The sequence below is a fragment of the Ochotona princeps genome, unplaced genomic scaffold, assembly GCF_030435755.1.
Source record: "Ochotona princeps isolate mOchPri1 unplaced genomic scaffold, mOchPri1.hap1 HAP1_SCAFFOLD_3011, whole genome shotgun sequence".
NCBI classification, from domain to species: domain Eukaryota; kingdom Metazoa; phylum Chordata; class Mammalia; order Lagomorpha; family Ochotonidae; genus Ochotona; species Ochotona princeps.
Genome location: NW_026701370.1, coordinates 1 through 27,404, shown reverse-complemented (window position 1 = coordinate 27,404; position 27,404 = coordinate 1). Strand labels below are relative to the sequence as shown.

Genomic DNA, 27,404 nt, shown 5'->3' with positions numbered 1-27,404 from the left:
CACCATCACCACTACCAGCAGCACCACTAGCACAGCAGGAGCAGTAGTTACATACACAGCAGCAGCAATAGTAGCAGCCGTAATGACAGCCTGACCAACAATTACAATGACTCGAGTCATTTAGTATAATAAGGGGCACAACAACATCAATACTAGTAGCCATCATGTCATGCATCACAACACCACCAGTCCTACTAGTACTAGTATTCGTAGTCGTTTTTGCCCAAAAAACTCATACGTCGTTATTTCTTCTGTTTCAGTGCAAAAAAAACGACTCGCATGATACGAAGTATATGAACTTGAAACTAGGGAGCCGGTAAAAAGTGCTCGCCTCTATGCTCCCGCTTACACGGTAAACAATAGTAGTGGCTATCGTCGATTCTCGGAGAGGTAGTACATGTAATACCTCTCTTACATGCGCATCTGCTTGTTCGTGCCTCTGGGGCACTCGAGACCGGGCCATATTGTTCTAGATATGTATGCAAGTCTCTCCATATTGACAGTGCTATACACGCAGCAGCGCGAAGACGTCTTCACACAGAAGAAAACGTCTGTCGTGATAAAGCTGCCAGATCTTTCGAGGTATGTTGCCTCGGCGAAGTCGCACTTTCTCGTAATATGTCTCTGCACGTCTTTGGTGGGTATTCTACAATCATAACACTCACTATGTACTATAGGGTATACGACCATAAAGCAGCGTTATTTCTCTGCCCTGTCTAAGGCAGTAAAATGCGGGAGGAGGTGAGGTAGTCCGTCTTGTATCTTCATGAGTAGATGGGCGTATGCCACACGCATAGACAACTCCACCATATATAAGCACCGTGTGGCATATAGTATTCGCTGTCTGCGCGTCAGCTGTTTTGGAGAGAAGAGAAGTAATGGCGTGTTGGCCTGCAGTTTAGAATGAATCTGTTACCAATATCGACTGTTGCCATCCCCACTGAAGACTTTGACTCAATATACGCCTTTATACACGAAGGGAAACACAAGCGTGTAGTCACTAGTGTATCTCGGAGGGACTTCCCTGCTATAATATATGTAAACGAGTATAGCGCTTCGGCACTCAAAAATACATGAATAGCTTGACAACCTCAAGAATGAGAGATAATGGAAAATGATTGCCCTGTTACGTCTGTGTCTGTCAGAGTCTCACAGCGCGTACATAGCTGACTAGCTACATGCACACACATTTTACATTGTTCAACGGAGATATGATGTAATAGATGTTTCTATTGCTTGGGTGTTGGGTCTCCTTTAGTCATAATCCTCTTCAGAATGACGAAACAGCTCTTTTCCAGCAGTCTGTGTTTGTCTGCCGTACATCCCCTCCCTGCTGATGATGCCCCGTATGATGACTCTGCAGTCTGGGGCATATGTGTCTTTGCGAGGGTGGGTGTGGGGGAAATTAGTGTGGAAGTATGCGGTTGCGTGCTAGGTAAGTGTGCGTACGTGTAGAGGCGAGCACCTCTGGTCGTATGTATGTGTGTGTGTATATTGGGCGTCTCTGTGGGTGTATACATTTGTATGTGTGTCGCTGTATGCGTGTCTGTGTAGGTATACATGTAGATATGCGGGTATTTATATATCTGTGTGGGTGTGTGTATGTGTACCTGTGATTTGTAGGCATTGGGGGACTAGAGGGCCTGAAGGCTCAACGGATATTTGAAATGTCAAATTTTGGAGTGGACAGAGGCGAGCGAGATGCGTTGCATACATCGGCAGACGTGCGTCTCCGAATGCCTGCTGCGGTGAATCGATACTCAGTGCAACTTGGGGATGTCTCTCTGCAGTTGTTTATGCCCCTTACATCACAGCAGCGAGCAGAGTTGGGTGACTTGCAGCTGTTGCATCCCTCATCCAGAGCCCAGATCTCTACACACCCATCTCTTCAACACATTATCAAGATTGGCGACATACATGTGAAAGACTTAGTCATTCCTTCTGAAGAGCAAAGACAACATGCGATCACAGTCTTTGGAAAGGAGCCGACTTTGAAAGGCAGAGCAGTACTACTGGCTCCGCCAAAAAACGTGGATGGGCAAGACGTACATCTGGGCACACCGCTACTGATGAGCAATTACATGAATGGCATCAAGACTCCCTTGCTCGTAAAAGGATCTCTGAGCAGCTCTCCTAATCCTGTTCTAGCTCGCTTCTTCTACAATATTGAAGTCGGTATTGACCTTGCCGGCACTCCCGTGAAATTGGTTCAGAAGATCAAGGTAAGAGGATCAAGAATAAAGGCTCGTCATACGTTGACGCACGCATAAAGAACGAAGAAGAATTGAAAAATGCAGATTGGCTAAGGAAGATACACCTATGTGCACAGAGATCGTTCCCGTTTCTTATTCAGGTGTGGGCTCACTCGCGTGCCCGCCTTTGCAATCGCCTTCCGTGTATGCATATATGCATATACGGAAGAGTACGTATAACACGTATGCGTTACGTATATGTATATATGTATATATGTATCTGTAACTATGATGTATACGTCTATACTGTGTATATGTATGTATCTAATATGGATATGTATGTACGTATGTATGTGGACGTCTATATTATGTGGATATACGTATACGTGTATGTATGTATGTATGTATGTATAAGTTTGTACATTGTGTATATGTTTGAAATTAGTGTCTGTATTATAGATATACAAGGGTATGTATCTATGTATATATGATTGTATACGAACACATACGTATCTAGATGAGCGGGAGAGCAAGAACTGAAAAACGAAGAGAGTGAGACCGAGTTTCACCACCACTACCACCACAACAATATACACAGTAGAAAAGGCGGGGTTGTGCTTAGTTTATGTGGGGCGGTGGTATCGAATGCAAAGGAAAACAGGCGCGTAGATTTTCTCAGAGCGCACAAAAAATACGTAGCAGGTTTGGAAATTCAGTTTGTGTATTAGAAGAAAGAGGATACCACAGCTAAAAACTATGTGCACATGCATATGTGCCCACCTACTGGCTTCTCGTGTACGCCCACATATACATGTGTATGTGTATATATATATATATATATATATATATTTGTGTGTATGTATGTATGTGTATATATATATATATGTATGTACGCATATATATATATATGTATATGCATACTCACGCACAGATACATATGTACGCTCGGCGTATTTATGTGTATATGTACATATATAAGAATTGTGGCTCTCTCTCCAGATCAATAGGCCCGCCGCTCATGCAATTGCGTAGCTGCAGCAGAACATAAAGTGTATGTATGCGTGTGTATGTGCGTATTTGAAAGGTAACAGAGCACATATATTTGAGAATATAGAGACGCAGGTATGAAGAGCGAGAAGAAAGCTCATCATTACTAGGCTGAGTCCATGTGTATTCTCCCTAAGCCTTTTGACAGCTGAATGCGTACATGTAACTATAACTACTAGCGTTTCCTCGTATATTTTTTTGATGGGGTCGACGAGTAGAACAGCGCCCTGTGCGCGTGTCTGTGTGGCACGTATGTATCGTGTACGTCGCTACGACTTCCTGTCCACACACGTCCGCACGCATACACTCAATTTTATCGGACAGGTAGACTCAAGAGCAAACATTATCACGTAGCATAGAGCACGAGTATATGTGTCAGGACCGACAACGAATCTCCAAAGAGGTGTACCGTACTGACGTGAATTTACGCATCCACTGGACTCTTTCTTCTTTTGCATGCATAGCTTTGTGTGTGTCTCTGTATCTGTGTCTGTGTCTGTCTGTCTACGTGTCTGTGTTTGTCTCTGTGTGTCTGTGTGTGTGCACACCTGTGTCTTCGTCTGCGTGTGTTTGTGTGCATGCATGTGTGTCTGTATCTATATGTCTCTGCAACGCCCCCAAGAAGCTGTCAGTATAGGAGTACATCGAATGATAGCTGCTCCTTTCTCCTCCGCTCGCTACGCTCTCGTATGCCGTCTCCATTGTGATCCTCACAGAATATATGCCTGAATATCAGCAGCGTATTAGTTGTGTACGTTTATATATTATCGAACTATATATTCGCTATATGCAAACGTATACAAACATATAAGCTCCATAGACGAAACTATGTATGTATATATGTGTCCATATATGTACATGATATATGTATATACATATATATACATATCTACATGTACAAATATGTATGCGACGAATTCAGCATCCGAGTGTGTCCTTGCTGTTACGTAAGGGGGTTGCGCAGTTGTCTTTTGCACATCTCTCTTTCTTTCTCACCCTCTGTTCTCCATAACTGGTAGTACATCCTGAACGATTATGTCTGTATACTGGTTTTGATGGGACTGGTAAATCCCAGCAAAGATATGTACAGTATATATAGAAATACAGTACGCCCTGCCGTGTTCGCATATTTGCGTATGAATATGCGTTAGTCTATTTAGTATGCATGCATATATTAATATATACATAACTATACGTGACACGAAGTACGTCAATCAGTATAAGCACGGCGAATATATGTATTTGTTTGTGGATGTATGTACTAAGTATGTGTATATGTAGGAATATATGTATGTCGCAAGACCGTAATATAGCACGTAGTGGCCTCAAAGACGTTTCTGCGTACGATACCGCTGCTCTTCTGCTAAACTTCGAAGCAGAGTGGTTTCTGTGTTGCCGCCTGCTTCTTCGAATGCGCTGGTCCTGCAGCTGTTGAGACCCGACAATTTGAGCCTGGTGGCTGCAACGGAGTTTACTAACCCAATGAGCGTGCCGATATCTCTTATCTACGTAAACTTCGTCCCATCGTTAGGAAGCCAGTAAGCCTCTCTCGGCTGTTGCTATTAGTGGCTCTATGAGCTTTTCCCCCTATACTCAGTTCTCATATCTTTATTGCTGATTTCAGTTGTAGTGAGTAGTTGCTCTTCCTTCTTGTGATATTATTGCTGATTTCAGTATTGGGTAGTTGCTCTTCCTTCTTGTGTTCCTGGTAGAGTAGTGTCGTTTTTGCTGCGATGGCGATCTCGTTGCTTCTCTGCTGCTACTCTTTTCCCTCCGATCCTCGCCCTGGCCCCCCGCACCTCCTTTGGAAGTCGAGGACTGCTGTGACTGCTGGGTTTGGACCTGCATATTCTCTGTCCTGGTGTTGTTGCGAATTTGCGTCAGCCTCAGATTTGTCGTACGTGTGGTGCCTTCACCTTGAGGCTGGCGCTTATATATGTGACACTGCAAAACTCACCATCTGATCTATCTGAGACTATGCCTCTTGCACGCATGCGCACCTCGCAACAACGAGGGGACGGGAAAACACGGGCAGGTCCGCGAAGATGTTTTTCGTATGCGTAGTGTCTCATGTATCTTCTCGTACTGTCTCTCGCTCCCCTGTGCGCGTGTACCCAGCGCCTCTTTGTCTGTTGAGCTGCTATTACTCTAGCCGCCCTTCCTGTTGCTGTGCCTAGCAGCTGCTGTAGCGGCCACTGCTGTCGGGTGCTGGTGCTATAGCTGCTGCTCTTTCAGTAGCAGATGCAGCGTATTCGTAGCGCGCCGCATTTACAGTTTGTACTTCAGTGCACTCGAGTCTTTTCCGCGTACCTCTCGGCAGCGGAACCGTTACTATGGTGTACAGACAGCTGCCACTTACCTTATTTAGACGATCCGAGACATAAGCAGAGCCCGTGTGAAAAAACCTATGGCAGAACTAACCATATAAGGACTGGTGCTGTTGCTGAGCAGAATATGGAGCTCGGAATTGGCTGTTGTACTAGTAGGAAGCTTGCAAGAGTGGGGGAACCATGCAGTGTTCTGGCGTCTGCGCGTTTACATGGAGATTTCACCTTGCTATCAAGTACGGTGCACACTGTGCATGGCTAATAAAGCGTCTGAGGCTAATGAAGACTGCTGTGTCTGTGTGTGTGTGCGTGTACAAATGTATACTTGCAGCTGCCTTGCATTGGCGTATATCTCGGTGGTGCACATTGTACAGTACCGACACGGCATTCGAAGTATAGTGGGTATTACATGGCTATGTGCGTGTGCGTGTGTGTAAACGGTGCCTTCCTTCAACAGTTGTCTCTCGCTTTGTGTATAGGTGCTTTATATATGTGAGCGGAAACACTTTGGAGCGGATTACCGTGCGTTTACGCTACAGTAGCGCTGATTGGCACTCACCTGAAATTATATTCTCATGTACATGTTACTGCTGTTGTTGGTTTCACGCCTTTCGAATTGCAGAAAGTTGTTCCGTCTCAAGTGGGGTTGCTACGTAGCAATCGATGTGAATTATATTATCTCTTGTTCATGGTGCTGTTGCTCGTGTTTCATCCCGTTACGAATTGCAGGGCGTTGTCTCCAATAGTGATCGACAAACGCAGAAACCCGCAAATCCTGCCTCCCCAGCAGGTCTCTCTGTCTCCCCCCCGTTACAGTGCCACTCTCGCGAGATATGCTCATGGCTGCACTTCGATATGCCAGAGATCGCTTTTTAAACCCCTCTGCAGCAGTAATCGAGGTATGTCTTGTTCCTTCTGTGAAAATGACCATATAATGACGAGTCGTATATTCGTCTTCTCTGACCTTATAATGTACGCGTTATATATTCCAGCAGCCTTTGTATGTAAGATACACATGTTCGAAGGTGTATCTCATGCGTTCGTATCTAGAAATACATACGTTGGAAGATTCACACATTCTTTTGAGTGCTTGTACATCAAAAGCTCACGTTGTAGTGCGTACTAGTCTCTTTTGAGCGTGTGTCTATGAATTACGAATTGTGAGTAGTCTACTCTTCTCTTGCACCCGCTTTCAATTCTATACGGATAGGACTTTCTTTGCAGATAATAGCACGTACACGTGACCGAAAGGGGCGGGTTGGAGGACCATCTTGCGGCTCCTCAGGACACTGTGTCAGCAAATACTTTTTCTACATGGAGATGCATGTCTTAATCCATGTAAAGAGGCTGTCGTGGACACCGCTGGCGTCGAGAACTAGAGAGGGAGAAAAAGGGGAGAGAGAGGGAGATGACCGGATACATACGTTCACATACACATACATATAGATAGACATATATATACGTATATGTATACACAATCACATTGATGCTGAAAGGGCGCGTGGGCCCCAGCCGTCCGTGTCTGGTTACCCGCCGGTTCCTCTCCCTGTGGGTTTCTCCTCCCGACGTCGATGCATTATTAGCCTTCGTTCTGGGCAACAGTTCTCTGTAGGGGCCCCCCCTTCTACGGTTAGATACGTGGTGCGCACGGTGTATGTAGCAGCGAAATATGGCTCTACACGGTGGAGAGTGGTCAGCGCGAATTTCGCAGTCTTGTGGACCCGTCTACGTTAGTCTACGGTCATGACTTTGGTTGGGTCGTTGTTTTCAAGTTTTTTGGAATGATCTCTCTGCTGTACGGGCGTGCGCACATGCATAGGCTTGTGTATGGGGTGTGTAGGGATTAGCTTTATACAGTGAAGCTCGTTTCAACGATTGCATTCTCATGGGGATGCGCACACATGATTGTACAGGAAAGAAGTACTGCGCGTACGTAGTTGTCACGCGGTGTCTCACGTGCACAGGAGGTGCTCAGGTGAAGGTGTGCAAGGTTGAATTTTTTTCGACACAAAAGTGCACGCACAGTTTTTTCTAAACGTCAGTGCGTCTGGCTACTTTTCCATGCGAGCCGAGACACACGTTGTATATGGCTTGTGCATACTACCGGCTACTGCGCGCGCTAACCTGTGCCGACAGACTTATCGCTTGTTCTCTGTTAGACGACTGTAAGCGGCAAGTTCATGGGACTCTATGGGTGCTTGTGTAGTGGTCTGTCTGTGCGCATATGTGTCTGCAGGCGAAGGGGTACGTTGTGGTGGGTATTGGAGATTACGTCGTAACGCTGCGTATGCACGTGAAGAATCTTGATATTGGGAGCTAGTCAGAGGAAGCTGGAAGTGCCTTGTCCACGATTTTGAGCATTTTCTGCGGCCTTTGAAGTTTGGCACGCCCTCTTACCATATAGCTATATAACTATATTCATATATATATGTGTATATATACAGATATATGTACACATACAGATACAGCCATATATATATATATAGAGAGAGAGAGAGAGATGCTCGAAGTGATGGGCTACATACTGCTCAGAAGAAAAATCATGTCGTACCATAGCTACCACGTCTGTCCTTCAGCAATACCAGAAGAGTTGGAGCAGCCGCAACAAGAGCACCAGAACACATGCAGCAGCGCTATTATACTTGCAGTAAAGCTAGCAGTCGCAGCAGTAACGCTGCACACAAACATTCGTAGACACATACCGATGACACGGCAGGGTATGCGTGCTTCTCTCTGCTGAAGTTGCAGCTATAACAAAGCTGTGTGCTTGCAAATAGCGTGGGGATGTACGCTAATCAGCAGAAGATAATCTGGAAACAGTTTTGGTTGGTGTTCTACTCATCAACGGGAATTTTAGTAGTATTCAGTAATGCAGCAGATCTGCAACAGCAACTGCTGCTAGGGCATGCCGGATTCAGGTGCATGATGTACAGCGGCAGCTCACAGCATAAATCTGGAGCGAAGCGGCACATCTCATGCCAGTGTAAACAATACACACCACACTGCATATAGTTGTATTTGGCTGCGACGTGATATCACAACAGGAAGGCACGGCAGCCCCCGCTTTCGAATTATCAAGGCAATAAGCACCAGTGCTCCTAATCTGCCTTCTGGCTTTCGAAGATAAAGGCAGGGAGCATGGTGCATAGTACCTTTCTGTTTTGTGAGCAGCCGTGTCTTCTGTTTTCTTTTCGTGGTGGATCACCAAAAGGTTGCAGAGACAAACAGTACTTCTGGAAGACCTTTCGCCTCACACGCCGCCTCGCAATTAAGATGTGAGCAGCGGAAGTTGCGTGTCAAGCTTTAGGGCTCGTAGGATTTTGAAATAGAGATTGACTGCGTGCTTTGCCGGAGGCAGAGCAGCTGTCACGGACTCGTTTTCTCATAGTAGTTGCGATGCAACTTGCAAATTCAAAGGAAATAGACAAGGGTGAAAGCTGTCTACTTGGCGGGCGGTGTGCGCTTTCGTAGACGGATATGTCGCCCGGCTAACGGATATGTCTGTGTTCTGCTTCTTGGCAAACTTGTCAGAAAACTCATTTGTGTCTCAAGTGTACGACTGTTAGCGCTCCAAGTAAATCCCTATTTGACGTATATGCCAACGTGCAAATAGGCGACTCGCTGTCCTCAAAGGAAGGCGACGGTCAGATGTCGCTCAAAGGAAGGCGACGGTCAGAGGCTCTAGGGTGGGTTGGCGAGATACTCGTAATCGGAAACAACAATTTGGGGTTTTTTCCACCAACATGCGCGCATTTGATGTATGCTGTGATGGAAACCAGTGTATTCGTACGTACAAGACAGTTATTTTTGAAGCTGTGCCGCACTCGTACTTTTTTTTTCCGTCGTGTGCTGCGCCGTTTCACACGACAGACTGGGTTGTCGGGCGGCGGCTGCTCAACTGGGCATTATGAAAACGTCTCCAAGCCTATCTCACACACAGAAAAATGGACCGTTGTTCTTGTCAGTCTTGCACATTCTGCAAAACGTAGCTGGAGTACAGTGTGAGTGGTTTGGCTGCTATTTGAAATAGTGGCTTACGCACAATTTTCCGATAAGAATTGCTGTTCACTGGCAGCAGTGTTATTCCTGCAGCCCACGCCGCTGACGAGCTGGTTATGAGTATAGTCCTCCAGTTGCGTTGCCAAAAGAAGCATTTGTTGCTTCCCCCCTGCCGTCGCTACTTACAAGACGGAGCAAGACGATGATCACGGGTTGCTACAGGGGTGCAAATACGTTGTCGGTTCGCGTATGGTTGTGAGAAATACAGTTCCTTCACGCGACCTCTATTTGGAGAAGCAGGACGCTCACATCGTTTTCGATTAAGTGGAACGTGAAGCGTTTTTAGGAGTCTAAGTGTAGCCAAGGCTACGCCTGTCTTCCGCGAAAGACCAGAGTCTTTCCACGTGTAAAGCGTTCACGCACAGGGGCGCTGGATATTTCCGTACATAGGAGGCCTTTTGCAGTGAAAAAGATGCAGCCTGCCCTTGAAACTGTGGTGCACCGTCAAAAAGACGGTAAAGAATATCACGGTCGGTTCCTGGTAGCACTCTTCTCAAATGTACTAGAACACAGGCAGGGCAACTCTGAGGGGAAGGAGTTATCAGAGAGGAAATCTCGCGACATTACGGCGCAAAAATTGATAACCAGAACTTCTAACGGAAAAGGTAGCAGCAGGCACCAAGCACTAGGTTCCGAATACTCGCGTCACTTGCTCCTTCTTGCACTGTGAATAGGTTGTGGAAACTGAAACGCGCACTACGGTAACCCGTGATGCGAACTAGCAGGCGATATAGAACAAATATAAGACCCCTCGTGGACAGCTCACTCTACTTCATAAGCACGCGGGCCGGTGCTATCTAGTCAAGTAGGCCACACGGGCCAAGGTGGTCAGTGCCGCTACACAGTGTGTAGCGTCTTCTGCTTTTGTTTGCCAAATCTGTGTGTGCTAGCTGAACTGTCTTTGACTTCGGAACACCATGTGGAAGCATACACGGGGCCAAATGAATATACCGATCACAAAGTAGTTATGTCTAATCTGTACTAGCTTCTCAAAGCTTGAAATTGATTCGTTTTTTTAGCACAGTGACACGATAAGAGCACAAATGTGCCTAGGCGCGGTCAGGACGGTAAGTGCGTAGATCACGGGCCTCCACGAGAGATATAGCCCACTTGGCTCACTTTCAGCGCTGCAGCTGGTGGCTGTTGAAGTTGGCTGCACCGCTTTTCTTGTTTTGCTTGCAATTGCTATTTTCTCGACGCTGTAGCAACGTTCACGCTACCCCGGACCGCCGCGACTTCGTAGTAAGAGGATTGTCTAAGGTGCACCGTGGGCCACTACCCCCGTAGTACAAAGTCAAAAAGTGTAGCTGTGAGGCTTTTCTGTACCATCTCGAGCAGGACTGGGTAGTACATACGCTTGAAAATCCTTGTGCATTTTGTAGACGGTTTGGTACACTAAACTTTCGTAGAACCACAAGTGTACACGTGTACCTTCGCATTACCAGGTGTGTGTGGGATGTTTTTTCATGAATATATAGCGCGTACGCAGTACACGTAGACGCTCTTATGAACACGTTCCGCGTGCGTGCGATAGGGAGTACGACGGTATACCTCCGCATATAAATGCTGGGATGAAGCAGTGCGCTGTGCTTTCTTTGTACTTAGCGTTTCTCTGACTAATGAACTCCACTTGTTTCGGGCAGCCTATGAACATGAAAGAAAAAGCTTTGTATAGACGTTAACTCAGCCGTCCAATCTGGACAAAGTGCAATTCCAGATGTTGAAGATCATTTGTCCCCATATTGCCACAGACTGTTCGACTAAGTTATCGGTGCGTGAGTCTCTGCTCAACGTTGCATATGCTTGCAGTGCATTTTACAGGAGTTTCCCCGACGCCGCGGCGGATTCGCTGCGAAGGTGTGTCATCCTTTTCCGCGCTCTTATCTTGAAAGTCTTTCATATGTATGTTGCTCGTTGTAATGGCGCTGCTCGACAACAAACACACGACAGCTTTTCTGCCCACGGCAAGCGTGCTGCACTCAGTGCGGGCAACGTAAGCAACAGTAGTGAAGACTTGCGTTACTTGGCCGTTCACAAGGTAGGCTCTGTTCGTGTGCAGCACCGACGACCGCTGATGTCCCCATGCTAGAAGCAAGCGGTGCCCCGGTGATTGACCGGCAGTACCTTTAGAAGTAGCCCTATAGTACAAATATCTGTGTTTCTCTTCACTGGGCATTTTTGCATACACAAACACATACATATGGCTCACTTCTAGTTTACCGCGTGTTAAGTGATGAACACATTTTGCTCTAGATGCAGCGCCGTTGCAGCCATCGCGCTTGTATAACTCACTGTCCGTAACGCCTCGAATGTGCTACGCGGTCGGTCTATTAGTGGGCACAGCTTTTGCAGGTTTCACAACATAATTGCACTTTGCAGCAAATATACTATTCGCCTCAGAGCTTGGTCTTCAGCCCCAACTTGGCATTTCGCAGAATCGAGTTTTAGTTTGTAACCACAAATTCTCATCCTTGACGTCCGTTAGTAGACGGTTGCTCACTTTTACAGTGTCCTGTCTTTGCGGAATGACTAGATGCGTGCATTCATCATTTTAGTCCGTGTAGAAGCACCCGCAGACACCACCGCGTACTAGGTTCAGGATGCGATTCTGGAGCTCTGCGCTTCTCGCGCAGCGTGCGCCTTGCGAATCAAAACATCCAAGAGGCTGGGTAGTTTGTGCGCTTAGCCAGCTCTACTTATCGGCTTGTATCGAGGTGCGCGGTAGATAATATGAGAGAGTGCACAGCTCACGTTCCTGCGTGTGTATCAGTCCCAGGTCGGACGAACTGGAGACCCGTATGTGCACATGCACGCACACAACTACACATTGTAGGGCGAGTGCAGGACTCTCTGGTACCAACGCATGTTCTTGGCAACGGGGCATCATGGCGAGGTACGTTCGCCTTATAGCCCGCGGCGTTCTCTTTTGCGCGCGTCAACCCTATCTATATACGGGCGTGCACATGCTCACGTTGAATGAAAGGCTACGTAGCTACACCTGGGTATGACAACGGTGATTCACTGCTGGCCTGCTGTTTAAGCCAAAAAAATTTTCGTCAACGCAGCGCTACCTGTTCCGCCGTTCGGCACGAAACTACTCGAGCATTACGGGCCGCATATATGCTAGGGCGGCTACGTATACTGTAAAGGGCACCCATCGATACGTAAAATGGTGAACAGACAGCCAAGTATACTTCTACATAGCTCGCGAGTACATATGAAAAAAAGTGGCACAACGCGCGGGAAACCAGTTTCCTAACATGCGATGTCTGAGTTACATACAGCGTGATGCACGAACCATGCTTCCGCCGAGGTCTTCTTGTGTTTGCATTGTTTTTAATTATCTTGGCAGGCGAGACACGGGGGGACACAGTGTGATGCAGACCTTCGCATCTGTACATGGACGGAAAATCTGTTCCAGGCAAGTGCCAGCACACACACACACACACAATATGAATCACAACCTGGATACATGACTAATCGTTCCTTTGTAAGGACCTACCCGCCCACGACAGTGCACGGCCTGTGTCCCAGTCTCCACCTTCGAGCCATATTGGGGCCCTTATCCGCAGGGGCAGGCGGATAAGAAGATGGTGTGCGCACACATGCCTCCACAATTCATACACAAGGGGAGGAAAAGAAATTAGAGTTGCAGCTTTTCTGTATGTTCACGAAGTTTCGACATGAAGTGCCGACTACATGGCGCGACGTATCTTGAGCGGTGCAGGTAGACATGCATGCGCAGATGCCGTAGCGCGCAGCAGTTCGTATGTTCTGCTGCAGTCGGGTTCACCGCACTCCAGATCTGCTTCCTGCAGCGCGGAAACAGGACAGAATCGCGTTTAGCAGCTCAAGTTCTGTGCTATAGTAAGGAAGTTTTCGTGTGCCCTTTGCAAATGCCCCCCAACCAGCTTTTCTGCCAGGTTCACTCTGATGTGTCTCCATATACAAAGGTATATGTACATATAGTTGCGTGCCGTAGACTGCTCCTCACTACCCTTCATTTCCATATTCTTTATCGAAACTGACAGATCTATACAGGACTTGTGATAGCGTTCGCCTACCCGCAAGCCCGTTCAAATGCGCTGCTAGTGGTGCTACGCAGAGGACGGGTCACCGGCAGCTGAACTGCATTGCAAACTCACCACTATTGTCTCCCAGTTAAAAACGCACACGGGCGTCTTCATACTCTTATAACCAGTCCGTCCTGGGCTGAGAAAATGTTGCGAAGTCCTCACATTTTTTTGCCCAACAGGTCGTGGGCTCAGCTAACACAGTGAAGTAATCACTTCAATTAGCCAGCCTTCGCCACGGAGGAGTATACTGGCTGAGAAGACACCGCGCGTCACCATATCGTTTATTCATCATAAAGTGTTGCCGGGCAGTCTCGCGGGGCAGCATACAGGGAACACACAGTATGCCCTACCTCTGACAGGTGGCAGCTGGCAAGCTGACTACATCATGTCCACGTGGTCTTGCTCGTACGAAAGGGTCGCACTTTGTATGCTCGCCTTCCATTCTCCTTTTGTGAATTGAACGGTTTTCTCGTCAAAAAACTATCCTTTAACGGAGTCTGTGCGCTGACATCTGTGCCTTCATTGTGCTAAGCCTAGAGTTCTGATACCATCCTAGCAGATCTGTCGTGCCGACTTAGTTGATTTCAGTCCTACCGAATATTTTAACGATTCCAGAAAGATGAAATTAAATGGGAGGACAGCTACTTATACGACCGCTGTGACTTATTTAGAGTTCCTCGAGGTGATATCCTTTATGCTTGCTGTGTTCGCCGTATTCCGCTCCATCGTGCAGCACGCGTTGCCATCTTGAACTGCGCCCATATGAAAAGCTCCGTATTTCCCGCAGTCCGGCAGCCTGGTTGTGCAGCTCATACGTGCGTGTCGAACAATTTAGCTCGTCACATTCTACAGAATTGTGTTGATGTTGCCGGTGCAGCGTATCAGAAATGTGCGGACTTTCGAAATCCACGAAATTTGCCAGATCCTAGAATAGCTACATAATGCTTATCGGGGTGGATAATTTAGAGAAACTTTTGTGGCACACTGGGGCTGGCCCACGAAGAAGAGTACAGTACGCACATCAAGGTAAAGATACTCACATATTCACAGTAAGGGCTGTTCCAGGCGGCACATACGTTATTTTTTTGATTACAACAAATGATTGCCACCTCAGATTTAAAGCTTCTCTTTACGAGTTGAGCTGTGGAAAGCAATTAAACCTGTGGATTGCGTGCCGCACTGTGAACTACACATGACTTTTGGCCCCTCCTCCACCAACGGCTGACGTGGTTGGACCTTGCTGTACATCACAAAGAGCTACACCATGCTGTATGCGTAAGGAAACCCTAAGAATGAATCTGCGGCACAAAATTGTGACGCCATGGCATCGCACTGTGCTTCGACACTGTCCGCTCTTGCGCGTCGAAGTGGTGGAACGGGAAAGACCTCATCCTCGCCCACTCTCGAAGACTACGTCAAGCCTCGAGACACACTCTACGGAAGTTGCCGCTCTCTAAATGACTTCGACTTCCAAGAGATTATTGGGGAGGGGACCTACGGTATGTCTGAGAAGCGGCATGACATTAGCCTTGTCTGGACGCGCGTTCCATCTTTGTGTCTTTGCATTGCCACGAGAAAGACTGGTATGAGCTTACCCGATACAATGCGTAGGCATGTATGAGTAAGACGCAAAGCTTCGCTTTTTTATGGTCGTAGTGTGAAGATCTTTCACTATGTTTCATAAAAAGAAGCCCGGTGCCGATGTGTTGCGTATTCCAGTCACCACAGCTTCGAGACAGCGACACGGTTTCTATGGAAGCAGTGAGGTTACTCAAAAACTTGCAAGCATTAAGATATACAGGCGTGTACAGAAAGATGCTTGAGTCAAGAGGCTTCAAATCTGTGAGGACCACCGTGTGCGAATAACTCAAGCGCACCGCGATCCCTGTGGTACAGTGAAAGAGGTGAAGACACGTGCGAAGAGAGCCAGTTCCCGTTGTAGTTAATAGTGTGCTCTTTGCCGGCTCATGATCAGCAGGACCAGCACACTAGGAATCAATTTGCAGCTGGCTGCACTCACACCGCATGCATGGTAATATGCGCTTACCACCGAAGCTAACCCCTCTCCAGCACTCGTTTTACGAGATATTTGCGGAGATAAAGAGACCTCATCTCGGCGTAACAGGACATCTACGAGGTACTTTTCGCAACCCACAAATGCTAGTCTATTCACGTAGCACCCCTGTGAATGAGTGTCGTCAGCATACCATCAGACTCTTTTCTGTGGCGTCACGCAGACTCTCTTCGTCATAGGGAAATTCGTGATATCCACGCGTATGCATTGTTTCGACGACGTAGGGGTGTGCATCAACCGTAAACACATAGCTACACCTCCGTTACTGCACGAGTTACCTGAAAATGCGCTTCTTTGTGGTTTTGTGGCTGCGTCTGCGCGCAATGTTTGTCCACCATGTCAATTTGGAGGCCGCGTATGGCGGGCGTACGACCGGCGGCTGGAAGTGATGGTGGCTCTGAAACAAATGCGGCTACTACAACATCAGAGCAGCAGAGAGGGATTTCCAAGAACGACTGTGCGGGAGATTGGATTGCTCAAGCAGCTGCAGCATCCAAATATTGTTGGTGCGTACCCCTTCACAATAATAGTTCCCCCTACTTCGCAGACACTGTGCACATTTCAGTGGTTTTCATGGTATTGTGTTGCTGTACATCTCTGTATCTCCAGTTGCATACGGAAGGCTTGCATGCCGCTCTTTACATTTCACGGGTCTCCACGCTAGCGTCCTATTGTACGTTTCCGTATTACCGATACTCTTGTTTATGGACATCTCTGTACTGTGGGTCTGTGTCATGAGTGTGCTTGAGATGGCTCCGAAAATGGCGAGGTCTATGCGTGTCTCCAAAAGTAGCCTGGAAGTGGCCGTGCTTTTGGGTTGTTTGTATACTGCCGCGTGAGGAAAGAGGCCCCTAAGGCAAGTCATATATCGAAGCATGTACTCTCTAATAAGCTGAGAATGCAGCTCGAAGAACAGTGCTGCAGCAGCAGCGGCGTGTAGGTTCTATGAACTGTGCAGTACAATGGCAGCAGCTGTTTTCTAGCTCAGCACAAGTAGCGGCAGAAATTGTAGTCTGTCATGCCCAGTCTAGTGCTTGTGTTGTGAAAATGACGCTCTGACCATTTGACTTGACTCTAAGGTATGTGGGGCTCGTTGTAGTGGCTGTCGGCCTCCAAGGTTTCACGCACGCGCACAGCGCAACAGGCCATGCACATCAAGAGACAATAACTGATTTAACGATTGCTTGCTTCCGGATGGCTTAGATTGACAGTTTGTATTTGCTAACGGTGAAGTAGTATACAGCGAAGCTTATACACGGCTCCTGCTGGGAAAGTACTGGATGCAAAAGCCTTCAAAAAATTGTAAATCCACAGGCCTAGGCGTAGTGCAAAACATCAATTGGAAGCCCATTATTGAATATTTCATGGTCTAATGAGCACCAGTAGCGCTGCGGGGAATGATGAGTGAGGGCAGCAGCAATCGCCACAGCGGTTAGTTGTTTTGAGTGATATTACAACGTCCATGCCGCGACGGAAAATAGGGAACTACTCAAAACGCATGCGTATTGTGGTGCAGACAGCATTTGGCAGTTTTGCTCGTCATTCGCTCGAAGTAGAAGAAACGGATGAGCGATTGGTGTCACAAATGTTGTTGCGCAGAGATGTCCTGCCACCGTGGGAGCTGCTTGGGCATTCTGTGTTTTGTCGACACTCACGCACGTGCTGAGATTTCATGATGCGTACTGCTCTCTCAAACAGAGCGCTTTGGTGCCCTCCGACTCTGGGTGATTATTATTGTCGTATCTGCGTATATATGTACATCTCTCGTCGTTTTTTCTCGTATATACATGCATCCTACGGGTCCACAAGGCCGACCTGGGTATACGTCGCGAACGTTGCTGACAACAAAAGCCCTCGTGTTCATGTGGCGACCGCGGAGTTACACCAAGCGTCGACTGTGCGGCTACTGTGGCGATTGCGGCTGCCGCTGGTCAAGCTCTCAGGTTCACCTGATTGCGCTCTCCAGACATTTCTTCCTCGGACTGCGCATGCATGCATGATTGTCAGTATATGTTTTAAAACGACGCCACGCTGCTGGCATTTCAGTTGGCAGTAGCTGCCTGAATCGTAACGAGGGACCGTCAACAAAGTACAGCGAGGGTAATTCATGCGTCGCTTCTAGATGCAGAGATCTCTCTGTGGCAGTTCTCACTGATGGTAGTGCGGCCTGTGAAGGTTTTGCGTGTGCGCAAGGCTGCGGCAGACGCGCCTTTGCGAAGGCAAGCGCGTCAGACCCACATTTCTCGAGACGTTGGTCATGCGATGCCTTGACAAAACAGTCTAGCTTGCAGTGACCTCCTCTTTTTCAGAAATGGGTAAATCCGGCGTATTATGGGACGTCCCTTTATACAAGCACCGGCACCCTACTCCGCCTATCTCTGTGAGGCACAGTCAGGGGTGTATCTGCATACATATGAATGTATGTGTATATATATACATATGAATCTGTATGAGAAGGATGCGAGACTATACACGAGCTGTGGAAAGTGCTAGTGTCAACGAACGTGAGCTTTCTTCACCGCACGACTGGTGCGCTTAGCCGTTGGTGCGCTTAGTCGTCCCTCCGCCACATATACTCAGCTCGTCCTCTTTCTAGACTTTCCCATAATGGAAATTCACGAGTGTTCGTCTTACCATCTTGACTTCGGATAGGTACCATCATACAAACCTCCATGTAGAATGAATTAGCAAGTGGCTATGTGTGCTCGTATAGGGCTTGTTGTATTCATAACACCTCAGCTGCTGCTATGGTGGCACATACACAACACACTTGAACGTAGGCAACATACGTATGTATGTATGTGCGTATGTATGTATGTATGTACACATGTGTGTGCTGCTGAGAGATGAGTCTAAGACCGCTCTATTTCTCTCAATATATATGATGCTATATCGCCTTGTATGTTCGCACATACATTTGACCACTCGTCTAGATGTTGCTAGTTTCCTGAACTCACCAGGTCCTGAAAATGGCGCCCAGGAAACTGTTACTTTTTTTTTTTTTCTATTTCGCGCAGAGTTGCTGGAAGTCGTGTGCGGACCAGATATGTCAAGCACGCTTAAGCCCCAAAAAGCCGAAAGTGAAAGACCCGAAGGAACAGCAGCCATACACTGGAGACCGATCCGTATATCTCGTAAGTAATTATCGCTAATGCTGTGCATGTCCTTTCGAAGCTAGCATTCTCCCTTCTATAACGCCTGCGATACTCGTGCCCACACAAGTGCCGTTTTCACTCAGTAAAGGGGACAGAGGAAAAAAGTATGCGCAGCTTTTGAGCTTGGGAAAGGAGCTCACATTGTCAATCATCATACTTTCAGGAGCCCGTGAATCTATATACGTACTAGCTAGCCCCCCTCCGTATATATATATAAATATACGTAGGATTGTTGTATCCGGTGTTTAAGGAAGAGCCTGTATTCAAGCATATTGACTTTTGTGACAGTGGATATCACTTGAAATCCTCGTTTCGTTGACGCCTGCAGAGTGATCTTGCGTGTGCAGGGGTCCATACAAACATACGCGTATTGCTGTACTTCTTCATGCGTGCATGCGCTGACTTGTACGACGGAGACAACATGTTGCACATGTTGTGACCCCTTCGTCCCAGCGAATGCAGCTCCCACAGTATTCTCGTCATATGCGTATTGTTGTACTTCTGCATGCGCACGACTTTGTGTATGTAGTATCATATGTTGATACAATGGGGGCCCCACGACATCTACAGTGTCTTACACCTGCTGCTGCGTGCACAGAAATAGCACCCAGAGGGCTTCACGTTATTCGCTGAGGGGGTCAATATTTTGTCGCTATTCTGTGTGTACCGTGTAAAGACGTAATAATGTTATCCCTTGGGTAAAAAGAGTTGTACGAGTGGGTCTAAAAACGCCTTACTGAGTATGTAGGCGTCCGTCTACCCATCAGAACACGCTACGTCCTTCAGGAAGTTCAAGTGTCTAGCAACACGTGAGCGTTGGGCGCTTTTACCTTGAGGAGGAGACATTTGGCTCTATACATATTGCAAGCCATTGGAAGTCCTTCAAGAATTATAACTTTTTCAGTCTGTGACGCTCCCTACGTAAGGCGCTGTTGCGTCCCTCGTGCCCAGGTATTCGAGCACTGCGAAGGTGATCTAGGCGTGCTGCTGGACGCGCGTTCGCAACCGTTTTCTGCCAGTCAAATAAAGTCTATAATGAAACAGCTGTTGCAAGGCCTTCACCATTTGCATGCAAATTTTATTATGCACAGAGATGTCAAGCTCTCCAATATTCTCATCAGCTCTAGTGGCTGTGTCAAACTTGCTGATTTCGGGCTTACTAGGTACGTGTGCGCACACTGGAGTCTTACATGTGGAAGCACAGACTGACGTATGATGCTTTCAGCGAGTTCGGGAGTCGCGGGATTGTCCAAACAGCTCGTCTCTGCATGCTGCCCAGATCTTAGGTCCTTATACTGGCTCGTCTGGGTGCGTCGAACACGTATATCTCTGTGTGTGTAGATCGGTTGTTAGCCGATGGGTGTGTACGCATGCTCCACATGTATACATGTGTTGTACCGCCGTATTCGCATGCTTCTGGATACACTTGCGGGCGTATATGGAAATGTACACTCGCTCCTGTATATACTTGTAGTGTGCAACCCTGTTCGCAGCCACGCGAAATACACTGAGGATCCGCACGCGGGATGCACCAATAATCTTACTTGAGCATACTAATATGCACACGCGTGAGCCAACTTACAGCAGTATAGGCATACGATCGTGCCAGTGTTCACAAGAAGGCATCAGTGCGTATGTGCTGGCGTGCAGCGTCAACTATAATGGCTTGCCCAGAGAATCGATATTGTATGTTTTCCTTGCCTGATATTTTTCTCAGTGTATATATTTCAGTGTGCGTGCATACATGAACTACAATCACTGTCACGGCTTTCTGGGGCCTCTATGTACACGTGGATGCACACGTATAACTCTCAAGTTACCGTAGCGTAAGGAGCGGAGAGATATATACCGTGTGTACGTGTACGCATAGCATACGCCTAACATGTCATGTATACACTTCTGCAGGCATACACTTGTATATATACAGGTCTCTGTATAGTGTTATACGCGCATTTGTGTGCGCTGTCATAGGTGCGTGTCTGTGCACTGTTATATGTGCGTTTCTGCACTGGTGTATATGCGTCTCTGCACTGCACTGTTATATGTGCGTCTCGGCACACTGTTATATGTGCCTCTCTGTGCGCTCTGATATGTGCGTGTCTCTGCGTTGTTGTATACGCGTTTCTGTGCACCCTTGTATATGCGCGTCTGCGCACTGTTGTGTGTGTGTTTACAGAATGTACAGCGAGCCTGGGCGAACTATGAGTGATGGGGTGGTGACTCTGTGGTATCGAGCGCCAGAATTGCTGTTTGGGGCTTCTTCGTACGACGAGAAGATTGATATGTGGGCTGTAGGATGCATATTTGGGGAGCTCCTGGCTCACAAGTACGTAGCTACGTTTCAAATGTTCACGTTTATGTACTTCAGGAGCGGGAGCTCCCTGTGTACTCAGTTTACGCGTTCGGCTTATTCGCTAACACGGTCGACTGCCAAAGCAGATGCTTTTGCTATGGTCATTGTTTCTGTACGGCGGCATATATACATATACATATTCATACGCATATGTATACCTATAACTCTATGTTTGTAGGCAGGCGTCGTAGGTATGTGTGCGTAACTGGCCAAAATACGCAGATCTTCGTCCATATCGGCCGCAGTCGCTGTCACTACGAAAAGTGTACTATTCCTGCATAGGTTATTACGTACATGCGTAAATATATATATATATATAATATATATATATAAATAATATATATATCTGTACAGAAGCATATAAATATATATGTATATATATATCTGGGCGCACATCATTGCTGGCTTTACATATGAATATGTATGTACATGTATACGTAATTGTACAGGGTCTGACGCACACCACCTATTGATAAATGGATTGCGAGCGTAAGCCGACGCTGTATCCGAGTAATAGACGGGGCTTGTTACGGAAGACGGTAGGAGATACATTTGTGTAACGTCGTCCTTTTGCTGCGGATGCTGTCACTCGCGCAGGCCGTTCATGCCTGGAAGAACAGAGCAGGAGCAGATAATACTAATGTGCGGACTGTTGGGAACCCCCAGCGAAAAAGATTGGCCAGCACCAAAATCCCCCTCGTCGTTTTCGCAGCTCAAGCTGCCACAGGGAAAGGTACCTGCCTTACACTGATATATATATATATCTAGACTGCATATATCTCGAGTTCATACGCGCGTGTGCTTGTTGACACAGTAGTGCGCGCGTGGTGATGGAGTAGGCTTCTGCCTACACTTTACAACCCTCTTTCCATCGTTTTTTTTCTCTCTCGCTACGTGTATCAACTTATCAGAAAGGATTGTTCGCGCGCATTTTGCCCTGTCAGCGTGGGAAACGAGCATCTATCCAGGAAATACTCTGCAAAAGAACTCTCGTGCATATCTGTCCAACCACCCCTTAAGTGCACGTCTGCATGAGGCACCACCTGCTATATGGCACATTTTTCGCTGAGAATAAAACTTTGGGATGTGTGCGCACAAGTACACCATGCATACACCTGTCAACTGACACATACGATACCACTTCGTGGTTTGTAAGCCCTCCGTACTTCTTGTCTGTAAGCGCTCGGATATGTGCTTTAGTGCTTATAGATAATAGCTACGTCAGCGGCAGGTGGGACTCTATACGCGGCACGCCCGGTGCAGGTGATACATTAGCGAGCTTTATAATGAATAGAGGCCTTGCAGAAGGCGAACATGACAAGCAAATGCCTTAGCCGAAGGTTCTTTGGCCGGGCCGGAGAACACCTCAATCGAACGCTATGTCCCCAACATTTTTAGTCGTTTACATGCAAGAGCACTGACACACACTGGTGCGCCGTACACAAGGGAACTGGAGAAAGAATTATCTTCATTTCTGATTACCGTCTCACAAAATTGAGACGGCCATGCAAAGGCTCACTTCAGCAGTAGACACACAGGCGCCAGCCCCCCACCAGGTTGCACCACACAAAAGGGCACGGAAGGGAGAGAAAAAGGAGTGCTCCAACGAGCTTCAGTTATCCTCTCACGTTGGCACGACCATTTAAAATAGTTTAAGAGTCTTTATTCTTTGTGATCAACGTGAATACGTCAACGGCATGGCCGCCGTCACGTTTGCTCGTGAAGCTACGCACTCCTATCTCCTGCCCGCCTGGTTTATCAAAGGTGGCTGTGTCTTCAGCTGTGTGGGTCGTACATATGCTTGCACGTCATGCATCAGCGCTATGTAAGACCAGCACGCTTTTGTGATGGCGAGTACAGAGCATTTTCAAGAGCGTACATTCCTCTCTTGACGCTGAGCTCTTGATTCTCCCGTGTCTTGAAGAGCCGCCTCATGTACACACGGACGTATATAAAGACGCGTCTCCTCATCACCTTCACAATTTGTACACAGGAGAATAGGTCCAAAACACGCACACAAACACACACACAAGCGCATATATATATATATATATATATATATATATATATATATATATAATATATATATATATATGCCTCACAGCTCAGCTACTGTGATGTGCAACATTACATTCTTGTGTTTCATCTCTATGCCAGGCGCGAGCGTTCTCATGTCTTCCTTGGCTTTATTATTTTTGTCTATGAGCTCGCGGCTGTTAGTAGCCGTATGCACAGTCGCTCTGTTTGGTACACTGGACGCGATTTTGGAGGATTTTGTGCGCCAGATGTACTTAACAAACACGCAGCGAGTGTTGATCCGGTGAATAGCGAGTGGATAGTGAATGGGCTCTTGCGCACGCTAGTGTTGGTGTTAAATCTACCAGGACACATGTGGATGTGTAGATGTGAGCTATTTAAGGCGACTTCGTGTGCGTGAGTGCTGGGGATCTAATGTCGAGAGGTAAGTGTTGTTGCGACTGCTGATACTCCGCTGTTGACGTCCGGTGGAAGTCGTGGCATGTGAAGTGTTAAAAGAGCCCTGGATAAACCGACGTACTCATTTTTCGGAGCCGTAGCCCATGGCGAGGGAGAGATCATGACATATATTTCGCTTCAAACACATTTTCATATGTATTGCCGCAGCCGCTGCTACCCCGATGCGTGGGGGAGAAGGCCTACAGCAGTAAGTGACTATAGCTTACAGAGACCAGCTGACGGGCCGTCGTTTTCGTTGTAAACCTCCTGCTGTGGGGAGAGTAATGCTTTGAAGTATAGATCTGGGGTGAACACCGGTACGCTGGGTGGGTCTTTACGCACGCAGGAATTTCCTATAGCTGTGCTTTTGGCTCCTGTTAACTGCGTGAGGGAGTGCATACGTCTACAGACATGTTCTTGTCTGTGTAATTATGTTAAAGGTGATGATGAGCCGTACTTACATTCTGTACATGTATATGTGCAATGTACTGTGTCTTATATTGTGCGCAACCGCTACGACTCAGCTGAAGGCTAGCCTCGTCTCTCAATATGTTGAGTGTAGCTGGCGTGTAGTTTTCCGTTCCATTCGGTCGCGTCTTTCTCTCGCCCAGATGCCCTTCACCTGCTAAGTCTCCTCAACAGTATCAGAAGCACCTTTGTTCGTTTATGGGGGATGTGTCCTTGTTTGCTGACGTTTTTTCTGTTGCTATGACTCCTACACATTCCCACCACGGTGTCTTCGTACTGCTTTCCACGAATGTTGCATGTAGTGCTGATGGTCGTTACGCTGATTTGCCTGCATCTCCTTTGACATAACATCTGACCCCCGGTGATGTTGCTGCATCCTGTGCAGGCCTTTGGTTCGTGTGTGGCAACCACTCTCTGCTGCTGCACATGTTTCTGTGTGCGGCTTGTTCAGACAAATACCCTGAGAGAAGTTTTTAAAAATGAGACACCCAACTGTTTGGATTTGTTGAATCAGCTTCTCACGTTCAATCCGGCAAAGCGGATCTCCGCTAGAGATGGTCAGCACGTGCCATATCAGTCACATGGTACCTGCACGCAGACTGCATTCTCACTGCGCTTATTTTCAAAATCCCTCTCTATACCGTTCGTTGTCCTGTGCTCCCACGTTAGTGTCTCTCACGGCCGCAGCGCCCATCGTTTCTATTCAGTCTGTAGCGTCTGCTTCTGTATTGTGTGCGGCTAGCTACTGACTACGTCTCTGTGTCGCACTCAAGTCAGTTCTGAGTGCGCGTTGTTCCGTGCATGCATGCCAGTCACACGCCTCACTAGTGCGCTAGAGACCGTTTTGTTGTTCAGCGTCTCCCGAAAAACTTGCCACTTATTCGCCGTGCTCCTAAAATTGTGTCTCACAGGTGCACGGCGACGCTACGTGCTACCAGACCCGTGCGGATCCAATCACCTTACAGAGGGGCCCTCCTAAAATTCCCTCCTAATCCAAACAGCTTTAGCGCGCGCTCTTGGCCGTGTCATCCTACCGAGAGCCATTCTCTCCTGCCTTAATGTGTATGCATCGCAATATTCATACATGGTCCCCAGCATTCGTGACACGATAAATAGCATACATATATATATATATATATATATGTATACGTATATATATATATAAATATATATATATATACATATTTATATGTGAACGTAAGCGCCTAGATATATCTACTCATACATACATACATGAACGCGCACACATATTAATCAGTATGTGTGCTCAATCGGTAGAAAATGATGCAGAGGCCCGACAAGCGTGTATACGTGCCGTTGTGTGAGTGCACACATACGAGTTCTTGATACTTCATTTGCGGCCACAAACTTATTTTACGGTCACGAACCTCGCATGTGCCGGCCACAATTTTTTTTTCAGCCGTTTGCCTGCTTGTACACGGCTATAATCTGATATATCTTAGCACAAATCGTCTGTATACATACAAGAGTGGCAGCGGCAGTCGCAGAATTAGCCGACGGGCGTGCACGTTTCCACCGGGGTGTCGGACTCTCGGCAGTTGCATAGGTATACTGTCATGTAGTGAAATTAGTTGGTCGAGTGCGGGCGATTTAAACTGGTGTGGACATGTTTTTTTCTGAGTGTGGAGGGCCACTTAAGACCTTGATAGCTACATATCCGGGCTGGCACGTACATACCGAGGTTTGGGCAATACGTGCAGCCTTGTGTGTGCTCTTTGTGCTGCTACAGCGCTATTACACCCCTATTTCACGGAACAGCCGCCTATGAGCTGTGTGAGCTTGCTTTTCGCCTCGTCGCAATTGTATGCAAAGCAGAGGAACGAAGATAAATCCAAGCGCCGTGGTGCAGCTGGCGGGCCGCCATTGGAGTCTATTTTCGCTACAAACAGAAGCAGCCCCTCGCGGTGAGCTTGTCTTTCTGCCGCGGATTGCCTATATGCATCTAACGTTCGACAAGTTTCCTCTAGGCTTGTGTTCGACACAAGAGCCTCTCTCAATCGACTACAAATCGTACCCGCTGTCTCGTAAGACATTGTTTACCGTTGCTGTCGGCACAGTGTTAAACGCTTGCTACTTCCCCGCCTCCTGCTGTCTTTTTTCCTCTTGCAGTTTTGCCGTCTCCCGCTTGTTTTTTTTTTCCTTTGCCTGCAGCTTCCGTGTCGCCGCAGGCGGTGTGTCTCCGTCTGTAGTTGGCCGCCCTAAGATCAATCTCTAGTAGTCCTAGTGCTGTTGTTCCAGGAGATCTGTTCACAACTCGCTGCCTTACCCTTTCCATCCCATCAGTATTCCACTCAGCCATAGTCCTCACGTCGTTTTTCTTGTACTTCCAGTTCCTCTGTGTGCTTTCTTGTCGATTGAGCGGTTCTCCTGCTGTATACGCGTTGTGTAAGCAGAGCAGGCTTTGGCATTACACAACGCTGCATACGCGTTGTGTAAGCAGAGCAGGCTTTGGCATTCTTCTCCGTAGCCCATGTGATTTTGGTACGTGCTCCCATTACGTCCACGTGCTTTTCAGGCAACGAAGCATTAAGTCGTCACTGGAAGTGGTCATATAGACAAGAGGTGATACAAAACAGGTTTCAGCTGCTGCAGCTGTGGCCGCCGCCGCACGAACATAATCTAGTGCAAGTCCATCAGGCCAGCTAGCTTACGCTGTACCTACACTGTGTACACAAAAAGGCATAGAGAACTTACAGCGACGCTATGGCTTCCCATTTTGTTGATGTTAGAACTTTAAAGCGAAGTCTTGAGCTTCAAAAGTAGAGTGGTTACAGACTAGTGTGCTTCTGAACAGAGTGTCGAGAGCGACACGGATGAAACGCTTTTGACTTACGTAATCTGCTTTTTACATGCACCCCAGGGCCTACGGCATCATGGGTTTGTGGTATGTGCTGCCCATCACTTGCCGTTTCGCAGTCACCTGGATGGTAGTGGAGTCTAGGATCTTCGTAGTCTTGATGGTGTGTCGTGCAGCTTCACCCCCATTGAAAACCTCCTATATTGTAGATTTGTCTATCAATCTCTTTATGAGACATAGCTCTTCTGCAACACTTCCCATCTACACATCGCCGGCCACTACAAAGGACGCGCCCCGTCGCTTCCTGCTTGAGCGGCAGGTAGACGGACCCTGCATTGACACCGGATACATGTATAATTA

The 27,404-nt window shown here is 47.4% G+C and overlaps 1 protein-coding gene across 1 annotated transcript; it reads left to right on the top strand.

Moving 5' to 3' along the window:
- Window positions 1-15,022: 15,022 nt before the first annotated feature.
- Window positions 15,023-27,363, top strand: LOC131479429 (cyclin-dependent kinase 10-like; the record flags this gene model as incomplete). The annotated part of the gene is given in 10 exon segments (XM_058659935.1): window positions 15,023-15,200; window positions 16,126-16,281; window positions 18,793-18,833; window positions 18,835-18,909; window positions 19,882-20,093; window positions 21,107-21,256; window positions 21,881-22,016; window positions 24,678-24,783; window positions 25,977-26,151; window positions 27,108-27,363. Coding segments are annotated over 10 exon segments (1,485 nt in total), but the record flags the coding sequence as incomplete, so codon positions are not given.
- Between the last annotated feature and the right edge of the window lie 41 nt (window positions 27,364-27,404).